The sequence below is a fragment of the Mytilus trossulus genome, chromosome 1 (genome assembly GCF_036588685.1).
Source record: "Mytilus trossulus isolate FHL-02 chromosome 1, PNRI_Mtr1.1.1.hap1, whole genome shotgun sequence".
In the NCBI taxonomy this organism is placed as follows: domain Eukaryota; kingdom Metazoa; phylum Mollusca; class Bivalvia; order Mytilida; family Mytilidae; genus Mytilus; species Mytilus trossulus.
Window position 1 is genome coordinate 90497241 of NC_086373.1, and position 12415 is coordinate 90509655.

At 32.1% G+C, this 12415-nt stretch overlaps 1 protein-coding gene across 2 annotated transcripts; it reads right to left on the reverse strand.

The window, feature by feature from the left end:
- Positions 1 to 408: 408 nt before the first annotated feature.
- On the reverse strand, positions 409 to 10741 carry LOC134690158 (leucine-rich repeat-containing protein 40-like). 2 transcript variants are annotated; one of them, XM_063550145.1, is made up of 2 exons: positions 10646 to 10741; positions 409 to 2721 (listed from the first exon to the last, which is right to left on the reverse strand). In XM_063550145.1, exon 2 carries the CDS (start codon positions 2641 to 2643, stop codon positions 1816 to 1818), a length of 828 nt encoding a protein of 275 aa, XP_063406215.1. In that variant the 5' UTR covers positions 2644 to 2721; positions 10646 to 10741; the 3' UTR covers positions 409 to 1815. The 2 variants fall into 2 exon arrangements, with proteins under 2 accessions (XP_063406215.1, XP_063406207.1); XM_063550137.1 differs by lacking the exon at positions 10646 to 10741 and adding an exon at positions 2846 to 3284.
- Positions 10742 to 12415: the final 1674 nt, after the last annotated feature.

The following is a 12415-nucleotide window of genomic DNA, read 5'->3' on the forward strand; positions in this document are numbered from 1 at the left end:
GCCCCTCTTTTAGTGCACTGTGCTTGGGCAATCACCTAAATAAGACTGCCTCTGTCGAGTTTTCTGTACTCAATCACTTTTCAATTATTGATACCGAGTTCTGTGATACAATGAGGAAAACGTTTAGCTTGAAGCGGCCTTTTTGTATATGAATGACTTAATGTCATACCATCATACTGGGATAACTTGGGTGCAACTATATTTCAAAATTTCCACTCTACCCGTGAAGTTGTTCCAATGGTAAATAATTATAAGGGTGCATTTTGCTCAGGCATTTTGGCACACGATTGTTTTCTGTATGAGGATTAGTTCTTAGTTTCGAACAACACAAACAAAGGACTGTGCCATGTAATGTTTTTTGAACTGAAGGTGTTCTGGGCTCTTAAGATCGAATAAAGGACAGGTGGCTTTATTTTTCAACCTTGCTTGTAGACAAATCTTGTTTATTTGTAGTTATTGTTGTTTTGTTTTGACGTACATAATTGTTTAACTTTTAATTCCATCGTAAACCTTAAGATTTAAGTAGCTTATGTGCAATGTTGTTTACAAACATATTTGTTTCAATTATTGAACTTTTGATTTAAAACTAATCGACCCTTCACATCACCAAAATAGACATTTAACATGTTTTATTTGTGATTCATATCACTTTTATAGCCACCCATACCAACCAAAGTGATAAAATTACTAATTTACTTACAGTTTTAATATATGTTGCTTAAACAAAAAATAAATTGACAAGTCATTCAAAAATTTATTACAGGTAGAATACATTTTACTAAATAAATATCATTATCATAAGATATGAAACGCATCAACCTAAATCATGGTTGAACAGATATCTCAGTTTTGGGATTTAAAAAGCAAGATAAATCTAAAAATTGACGAACGAAATGAATCATTCATGTATATCTGTTTTATTTGGCCATAAGATTGGACTCTGAACAGATTTTGAAAAGAAAAAAACATATAGTTCCATTTATGTTTATGCCTTGTATATAAAAATAAGAAGATGTGGTATGATGACCAATGAGACAACTCTCCACAAAAGAACAAATGACACAAACATTAAAAACTATAGGTCGCCATACGGCCTTAAAAATGAACAAAGCCGAAAAATGCGTAGTCAGCTATAGAATGCCCAGAAAGACGAATGTAAAACAATTCGAACGAGAAAACTATTGGCCTAATCTATGTACAAAATAATAATCGAAAAACAATTATGTTACATAGCAACAAACGACAACCACTGAATAACAGGCTCCGGACTGGGGACAGGCACATATAAAAAATGGCGGGGCTATACTGACTAATCAGTTGAACGAAAATTAACTCATCAGAGGAATAAAGATATCAAATGCATCAAAGAAAACACAAAAACGCACACTTGACATTTATAACATTGCATTGGTCGTCTAGAACATGCATGGAATATTTGCCACCGGACGCAATCTTTGCTCTTAACTTAGGTATAGTTCTCTGGTGTTGCTGATGTTGTAATTCATTTTTTTGCTTTATAAAAACTATCTCTGTATTCGTAATTTGCAAAAATCAGCTGTTTTTATCAGTTCATATCAGAGGCGAACATCATGAAAAATATATACAATGTTCATTCTATAGTATATATACATTCTACATATAAAAAAAACAGATATCCGATCTATTTTCTTGGCCATATTGGCACTCTCATACCTAAAATACATATTTAAAGTTCTATCCGTTTATAAATAAAGTAAAAAATATGAAAGTAAAAAATGTAAGTTTAAGAAGTTTAAGAATATTATTATATATGTATATATGAATTATGAGCAAAGTTTACCAACTATTACCAGACGAAGCACTACTGCGCGTCGTTAGATTTCCCATGTCCCGAGTTAGATATTTGTCAATTGCATTCATTCCAAGACGACACACCTCTATTGGTGGACGAACAAGTGGATTACCTTCCAGTAACGAGGAAATATATCTCCAGTCCCAGTCAATATTCCTCAGCTGACCAAAGTTCTTAGGCAGAGATTGTAACAAATTGTTCCCAAGCCACAAACATCGTAACTCGGTCATTTGACAGATACTGTCGGGAAGTGTTCGTAAGCGGTTAAAGCACAGAAGCAATGTATGAAGATTCTTTAGGTTAGAAATCTGATGAGGAAGTTCTTCTAGCATATTGTCACACATATCTAGAAATTCTAAATTTTCCAGATCACAAAGTTCGAGGGGAAATTCTTCAAATTCGTTGTTCGACAAATGTAGACTTTTAAGATTTGTTAGATTTTTAAATCCATTTGGTAAGCTAGACAAATGGTTATTGCTCAGAGCAAGTCTTTCCAAACTAACCAATAATGTTACTTCTGTTGCCAAAGTTTGCATTTCATTGGTATCAAGAATAAGCACTTTCAAGTTGATCAATTTTCCAATCGCCGGAGGAAGTTTTGGAAGTTTAAAATCAAGGCATGCCTCTCGCTCCGGACTAAGTTCCAAAACTTCTAATTCCAAAATACTGAATATAGATCTGGGCAACTCGTTTAGATCTCTTCCTCTAATTTTCAATTTTTTCATTCCATAATAAATTGGATCCTCTGTTTCTATAAGCCTTCTGAGTGATCTTGCATCACTGAGATTACGTGGTGTACAAATATAAGCCATGTTGAAGACTGATTAAAAATTAATTGTTCCTTTAATATAGGTTTTTCCTCTCCATACCAACTCCAATCAATATAAATTCTACAACAAAATTTAAGATAATAATATGAATTTCTTTTATTGAATTTGATTAAATATTAACGCCCCATTGTGAAATATTTGTATTTTAACTAAGACATGCTTTAAAATCAATATCATTATTTACCTCCTGTAATTTGAGCTGCTTTCTACCTGCCTTCCTACACCTGTATCAAGCTTCCCAGGTGTATACAGCTTACTTTAAAGTTCCCTCATTCCTACGTAGACATGTTACGTTTTAAATCCGTTCTAACCATTAACTTTTATAAACGTATCAATTCTTTTGTTAATTCTTTTCATAAAACCGAATGTTTACGTTGACCGACGAATTAAACGGGGTTGAAATTTGTAATGTAAATTCGTGCTTTAAATTGCTTTGATCTTATGTTGCAATTGGTTTCTATATTAGCAGGGACTAAAACTATATCCATAAAATAAGTTTTGATATTTGTTTTTCAACAAAAAAGTACATATCTCAAAAGCCCTTAACTGGTAAAAATGATTAAATTATTCGTCATTCTGGAAAAGAAAAAGAAACAAAAACAAAAACCTTAAAAGAAGCATTACAAACTTTGTCATACTATTAATAGTCAATTACATCCGTACATAGCATACTTATATACTGAACGGCTTTAGAAACGCAACACTCATTTTGTTGATTTTTTTTACCAAATCTTGTTTGATTTTCTTACAACTACTTTGCATGCTTATCCTTCTTTCTCCGTACAAAAATATCAAATCTTACTTACCTGTGGTTATTGAACATACCGAATTTTTGAAGTCGCACGAATTTCTTAAAGCGAAATTTTGGACCCTTGAAGGATTGTTTCAGTTGTTTTGCTCTGTGAAACAGTTCTTTCAATCCTTTGCCTCACTTAAACCAGTTTAAAAATGTTGCATCTCTATTTTGCCAAGACTGAGAAACAAAAAACTGAATTACCCCTTAAGAATACTGCAAACGTTAAAACATAAACATGCTGCAACCATATTGTATGACTACAGAAACTCGTCTTACTGTCTTTCCGACAACGATACAAGTAGACACGATGTGTTGCTGACCATCAATGAACAGATAAACGTTTAGAGACAATGAAACGTCAACAAAATTTGATTACGCAACGTCATTTGCCAGACATGTTTACGGCTGCAACGTCAACTGCTAATCAAATTGCCGAGTGCCATTGGGTACAGATTCATGACATAAATGTTTCCCATCAACTGAATTGCCAAAGAATCGACTGGAGGAAAACTTTAAAAGCCACTAAGTTCCAACCGCATAAATGCCAAAACCAATGAATGGGTTGAACACATGCAAAACCGGAAGGTGTAAAACAGAACCCAAAACATGTCAGACAGAATTTGTTGACCTTTCTGGCAATTATTTTGGCGTTTATAACATGCAGCGATCGCTTTTGACGGGAACACATTCATTCAAAAATAACACAAAAATAATCCAGTGTTGCGTTTCAAAAGCCGTTCAGTATAGATTTTATATATTGCACATTGCAAATTAAAAAAAATAGTTATCAAAATTAAGTTTTTTTTTTTTTGTTTTTTTTTATTAAAAACACATATATAGACAGCATTCTCGAAAAATTACGGTTATCAATAATGATTTTTTTTTGTTTTTTCTTGTTCTTGAATACACACTAGCTAAGAGTTAAGGTTATCGATGTTTCAGTTTTAAAGCTTATGAGCTTATTTCACCTCTAAAACCACTACTGCTGAAATTAGAAAAATAAATGCAATTATACCAAATACTTAACTGCTGTTTTGCAATGCAGCAACCAGTACACTTCGATATCTGTATCATATAAAAATCGATATTGCTCATTTCAATTACTAGTACTGGTACACAAATTACTTGAATTTAAACTAAAGTCCATTACATCTGTGTTTTTTTTCTTCATGAAATAAACAATAGGGTCAAAATGAACCAATAAAATAGTATACTTTATATAATATTTCAGATTTAAATTTCGACATGGATCCTTCAGAGCGAGAGAAAAAGAAAAAGCGAAATCCTCTTTGCTGTTTTATGTATAACTAGCCTTTCTGAAGCGAAACAATTGGACTAAGATTTGTTATCATGTCCTCTTAATGGGGACAATACACTTGTATTATCTGAATCTCTACAAACCATGTGAGCTTCATCGTCGTTATCGCCTAAAAAAAACTTAAATGGTCAAAGTACGACCGAACTCTATCCGACATTGACACAAAGCCAAAGAATGCTAGCTTGTTTGTTCAGTATACACCACAATATTGAATGTTTATTTTCGTAGTGATCAGTTGTAATAAAAATACATGTACATTACATATATTCGTTATTTAAAATCAAAACCTTTCGACAAAAAAATAATTGTTTAAACTTAAATGCCGATATCAAAACTGACATCCTGGTTTGACGTAGGCAAGAAAACATTTAATCAACTTATTATATTATATAGTAAAACTTTAGTACATATATATAGCGATACACACAAGTATTAAAATAAATTAAAAGTACTTTTTTTTACGGTGCGAAAAGTATACGTTTATAGTGAAACGTCCTTTTGAATATTGATGAATATTAACGGTAACTTAATGATGCTATTTAAAATATTGCACATTCCATAAAAAATAGGCACAATTTGTAGAGGAATGAGGTATATTTTGTTACTTTCAAAACGGCAGATTAATATACCGAAACAATCTCACTTGTCGCACAAACTAGGCAACCGTAAATATTACATAACCATTTTAATGCACCGTGGTTTTGTTTATTTTAGCTTAGCAGAATAACGATACGACCATTATAATGATGCCTATATAAGAAATGTATAACATTACTAAAGCCAAAGCTAAGGGATTTGACTATTCTTTATCTTTAAAATACTTAAGACCCTTAATCATATGAATTTACATGTATAAATTGATATGAGAGAGGGATGGCCTAATACTATATTTAGACCCAATATACTGGTTAGGTTTGAACTTACGTCCACCAGCTTGAACATCCCAACTAATATTTGTTGTACAGTTTAATTTGAATCAGCCCAGTTTATAACAATATAAGTGTTGTTATCTCAAAGCTAACTGCAAATTATTCTTTGTAATATACTTTTTAGAAAAGATGTTGATGAACTGTTCATCCAGAAGCATGCATTGAAGAAGAGATCTGCATCGGACCCATTGTTGTCAATAGAATGGAATTTCATGCGACTCTCATACAAGTGAGAGGTTTAGCTAGATATAAACAGATTTAATCTACCATTTTCTATACATATGGAAATGCATTTACCAATCAGGAATACGACAGTTGATTTCTATTCGTTTGATGAGTTTGGGCTCTTGATAAGTGACTGTCCGTTTTGAATTTCTTTGGAGTTCGTTAATATTTTCCATTACACAGAAGTTTCTCATACTCTCTTTGTTTTGCTTTTATATATTAACTAATAAAGAACAAAATAGAACAGCAAAAATATACAACGCTCGAGATGTGATTGCCCATTTATATTTCTTGTCTTGTAAGTGTTACATGACCATCACATGTTCTTATGATGCATGTCAATATTGACTGCGGATGTACAGTTTATCGCAGCAAAACATAATATTCTCATTACAAATGGAAAGAAAACACCATAATACTTTTTTCCCAATTTGATGGAGTAACTGAAAAGACGACATGCTTCTGTATTATCCATTTTTAGCTCACCTTGCCTAAAAGGTCATGTGAGCTTTTCTCATCACTTGGCGTCCGTCGTCGTCGTCGTCGCCGTCGGTCGTCGTTAACAATTTTTCAAACATCTTCTCCTCTGAAACTACTGAATGGATTTAAATGAAACTTAGCATGATTGTTCCTTAGATTATCCTGCACAAAGTATGTGCTTCGATTTTTGATCCGTCAAAAAACATGGCCGCTGTTACTTAAAATAGAACGTAGGGGTCAAATGCAGTTTTTGGCTTATATCTCAAAAACAAAAGCATTTAGAGCAAATCTGACATGGGGAAAAAAATGTTCATTAGGTCAATATCTATCAGCTCTGAAATTTTCAGATGAATCAAACAACCCATTGTTCGGTTGCTGCCACTTAATTGGTAATTTTAAGGAAATTTTGCAGTTTTTGGTCATTATCTTGAATATTATTATAGATAAAGATAAACTGTAAACAGCAAAAATGATCAGCAAAGTAAGATCTACAAATAAGTTAATATGACCAAAATTGTCAATTGACCCCTTAAGGGGTTATTGTCCTTTAATGACAATTTTTCACAATTTGTTCATCATATTTGCTAACTTTAAAAAATCTTCTCCTCTAAAACTACTCAACCAAATTCAACCAAACTTCAACTGAATGATCAGTAAGGTGTATAAAATAAAGTGTGTGCGTTAAAAAAAAACATGGCCGTCATGGCTAAAAATAGAACACAGGGTAAAATGCAGTTTTTGGCTTATATCTCAAAAACTCCAGCATTTAGAGCAAATATGACAAGAAGTTAAAGTATTTATTAGGTCAAGGCCTACCTGTCCTGAAATTTTCAGCCGAATTGGGTAACTGGTTTTTCAGGTATAATGCCCCTGAATTGATGATTTTAAAGAAATTTTGCAGTTTTTGGTATTATCTTGAATATTATTATAGATAAAGATAAACTGTTAAAAGCAAAAATGTTGAGCAAAGTAATGATCTACAAATAAGTCAATATGACCAAAATTGTCAATTGACCCCTTAAGGAGTTATTGCCCTTTAAAGACTTTTTTCACAATTTGTTCATCATGTTGACTTACTTTAAAAAATCTTCTCCTTTGATACTGCTGTATCAATTTCAGCCAAACTTAGGCTAAATGAGTTTAAGAGTATCTAGTATAAATTTTATATTTCATTTCCTTGTTATGTCAAGAAACATAGCTCCTATGGCTAAAATAGAACATAGGAGAAAATGATTTTTTTTGCTTTTGAAGAAAAAAGGACAATTCAAAGAACATTTAAATAAATTGAAAAGTCAAAATAATCATTGATGAAAAAAAATTAAGGTGAGCGATTCAGGCTCTTGAGAGCCTCTTGTTTAAATGTATTGGGGGTACTCGTTTTTTTTTCTTCATCTATATATTTTTGGCATTTTAAAATTCTTGTATAAAAGGAGGTCTTTAATAGTACAGATAATACGTTTAACGCAAGTTGTCAGTTATAACTGCTATAACATAACTTGAAGTAGTGATCTATGCGCGACAAGTTTAAAGCAATATTATAGCACGAATGTCATCAAAGAACAAAAGACATCAACATTAGACTATCTTAGACATAAGAGTTAAACAAACTGTTCAAACAAGTAAGATTTTTCAAATCAAAAGAAGCAAACAGCTAACTGAACAAATATTTGTTTTGCACTTCCATTTTTTTCATACTGTTTGTATCATGTTTGTAATCTGTTTGTCGTTCATGGCGGTTAACGTTTTAAATTTGTATTTTCTGAATAAATTTGTGTCACTAACAAACTACGACTTTGATTTAAAAAAAATAGAATATACCTTGTGGTCGATTAAACTCCATAATTCAGAAGGATAGACAATAACAGTCCACGAAACACTACATAGCATAATATTGAGCAGCGTTAAATATTGCGTAGAAAAGTCTAATCGATTTTAATAAAGGTCTACAGCGGAGACAGATATCTGTTTTAACACATTGTTACTGTTAAATTATTCTTCATAGTCAATGCTGTATCTTGTAACAGGATATCGGAGGCATTCATGATGTTTCATTTTGAATAAAAACTACATATAAATCAATGAAATTTTAATTTTAGTTTCATTAGTGTTGCCATTGACACACGTACAGAGAAGTCGATTTATTGGATGAATGAGTTTAATCATTGATTTTAATAAATAATAAGAATTTCAAAAATGGATTTGTAAAACTTGAAATACTTAATATTTTTTTCAAAGAATTGCCTTTCAGGTCGCCTACCCAAAAGCATTAATTGGAGGCAATGCGCAGTAACCTTTAAATTTTCGTTTTAAAATGTTATGCAGGTTGTTATTTTTGCAGTGTTGTTTGAATGTACCGAAATGGTAATTTTGCATATCAAGATAATCAAAGTCAATCTTGTGTTCAATTGGACGGAGGGAGGGCAGTTGCTAAAGACTATTGTCCAAGATTGATCTGGTGACCTTTATAAGATCTTCAGTGGTCAGTCGTCAAAAAGACAGATAATCTGGATTATTCTGAGAGGTGCCTTTACCATGCATGTAACTTTTTTTTTAAGGTCTTTATAACATTGAAATAACTACGAAATCTTCCCTGACTTTTGACGGTGGCATATTTAAAATTAGCTTCTACAGTGAAATCTACAAGCTAAATTACAACCCTTGTAGAAATAAACTGACAAATATGACTCTAATGTATGGCACGTTCTCTGCAATGAAGCAAAAGTGATTATAAATTTTAAAGATTGATCGATTGTTGAATACATAACGTCCAGTGGCAGTTAATTCATGCCGCATTTTCATGACAAAACGTTTCATTCTGCAAGGTTGGACGACATGGATAAAGGGTGGGAAATGTGGACTGTAAAAAACAAAGTTATGTTGGATAGGGACATACATTTTGCCTTGAAATCTTTGAACAACTAGTTGTTGCAAGGATTTTTGAATAGTTACTCTCTCTCTCTCTACGGGAGGGATCTGACCAAAGGTATCCGATACTTCATGTATACAGTAAAATAGACTTCCCACTTGGCAAGGTTTTTTCCCCCAGTCGGAAGTTGACCATGTTTCTATACCTAAAATACTCCTGTAATTAAATTCAGAAGCCGGCGTTCTAGTTAATATAGTAAGGATGGAAATAAATCAACATGCAAATAAAGTTATCATTTCTCTCTCATTCTTGCAAATGGTTTGAACAGCATGCTGTATGAGTTTTGTGTAAAATTGGTTAATAATGTTGCTATGGGAATCACGTACTGGTCTTTAATTATTTGTCTATTGCCTAGACGTAAGTGTAAAAGTGAGACATGCAGAATTCTGAGGGGAAAAACATTTTTCTAGATAAACGAACAAGACAGAGAAAAAAATCATCTTTCTTACAGATTATGCTAAATTTTAAGATCCTATCTATTTGTTTGAATCATTTCCTTCTTCAACAGTATTTTATTTTATTACACTTGTTCACGTATGCTGTAACCAAATAAAGAAATAAACAAAGTAGCAACAAACCTGTCAATTGTGAATATTAAAACCAATATTTCATTTACTAGTAATAGTCTGCCTTCAAATGTCGTTCCTCGATGTTATGTATATATAATAAAACCAATATTTCAAATTAATAATTCACTGAGGCGTTTAGCACTTATCAAACTCGATAACTAGTGATTTATGTTGTCATCGAATGGAGACATATTATTACAATGTAGATATCTAATTGAAGAGACTGGGATTGCTTCATAAACACAATTTCAAAAACAGCAGCAAATAGATTCCCGTAAACAACAATTTGGAATTCTAATGAGGAATAAACATATCTGAACACACCACGAAAAACATTTGCTCTACACAACTTATATTTGTCTCCTATAGCACAGGATCTTGTCTCAGAGAAAAAAAATCATAAATATCTTAATAAAACACTATTTAAGGTACCGGTATTATATAGGAAAATAAATTCTGAAACAAGTGCCTGTGTCCCAGAGGGAGAAACAAAACCGTACACCCCGTTTCTTTCTTACCTGATAGATACTACTGACAACGAATTTCATAGTACTAGTAGTTGCCAAAAAAATAATTATGTAACACCAACTTACTTTTACATTATCAGGTACAATATCTGTATGTTAAAGATCCTTTCAGCATTTCTTGCTAATTTCGACGTATTTCCGTACATAAATGGACCAACATGCAACCGTTGATAATTTGTCAGTATTGTCTTATTCTATATGACTACTATATTACCTTCTGATCGTCTAATACTTTCATAGAAAATGCATACTCTTTCATGAACTATCAAGCTGTCATATTAATGTATTAGCATTAAATGAACAAATACATTAATTAAATAGCTTTGAAGAAAACTGCGTGTGTAGATCATATTAAATGAAAGGAGTGTTTGATATTGGCTCATATACAATTTATTATTCATTTTGTAAGTGTTACACTTGATCTGTTATTAGTTTAGAAATTGATAAAAATTGCGCAATATATATTTAAATTCAATGTAAACCTTTAAATACAAAATGAAACCACTAATGGCAATCTTGAGACTATAATTATATTTAAAGCCAAGGTTAAAAATAAGAGATAAAAAAGTAGAAAATTCAAATTCAAATGATATAGAAGTTAGCTGGATCTAGCTATTTACCCCATGTGTTCTTTTAATTCCCGTCCCTGTTTTGGTTCAAGAACTTTCTATGCTGCTAAACTTCAAATCAGTATGACATTAATTTACGGTTTCAAAAGATTAAATGATTTTGTTAAAATGAAAACAGCACTTTGCAGAATTTAGAATATAACACTCAGAGTATTCAATTATTCATTATTACAAAACAATTTGACAGAAATTAAAAAAAAAAAACTTATTAAAGATAAAATGTGTTGCTAGTTCCACTACATACTATCACGGGGTCGATCAAACTGCTTGCTGACACTACAAGTCCCTTCATGGTAGCCTTACATCATGCACTGTTCATAAACAGTAAGATTTCCCGCCATTGTTCAAACTCCAATTCATCTAGGAGATTGCTGCTGTATTGTTGGTATTTGCTTCACATATGCAAAACTGAAAATTCTGTTTTTGAAAGATATCAATTCCAACAAATCCCTTTTTCTTACCAAAATATATATCCTGGTTAGTCTCAATCAAAGAAATACTTACATATTTACCAATTGTATGTGCACTGCAAGGAAAAGTGACATAAATTCGATGCAAACCATTGCATTTACACATGCTTTGTTACAAATATAACATGCTGAATTTATCTACTAAAAATAACGTATTATAGTTTAAATGTATAATGTATACTTATTGGTTGAATCAAGGATTTGTAGTTGTTAATTGAACTTGCGATAAAGGTTAATAGATATAGGAAGATGTGGTGTGAGTGTAAATGAGATACTCTCCATCCAAATAACAATTCATAAAAGTAAACCATTATAGGTCAAGGTAAGTCTGCCTCATATCTTGACTTGCATCTAGAAATTGACAAAGGGTCGATAGATAACAAAATTCATCTTCCCAATTGTGAACTTTCTATTTCTATGCAGCTACATTCCAGCAGCGCATGTAAACGGAGTAAATATCTCCTAGTTGATACAATATTCCAGGGCTTGTATTTTCTATCATAATTTCCTTGGTAGAGGGTTGCTGCTCACAAAAAAGCTATACACTAGTTCTAAGTGGTGAAGACAAAATTTTCCCTTCGTAAGTTTTACGAACGCCATCACGAGTTGGTTAACCATTATGCAATATCCATTTCACGGATTTCGTAACTGCAACCCCGTCCCCTATTCCCAAATGCGACTGCTACTGAATAAGACTTATAAACGGGTTTGTACTAACATGGGCAACACGAAGAATATCACATGTGACGCAGGTGAGTTGAAAAATAACCTATTAAAAACCGCCAATAAAATATAAAGGTTATGTTGATAAACGATCGTCTAGATCAACTTACTATAGACACATTCCCCATTTCCTTTCTCAATGTTATTATTGTACAAGTACAT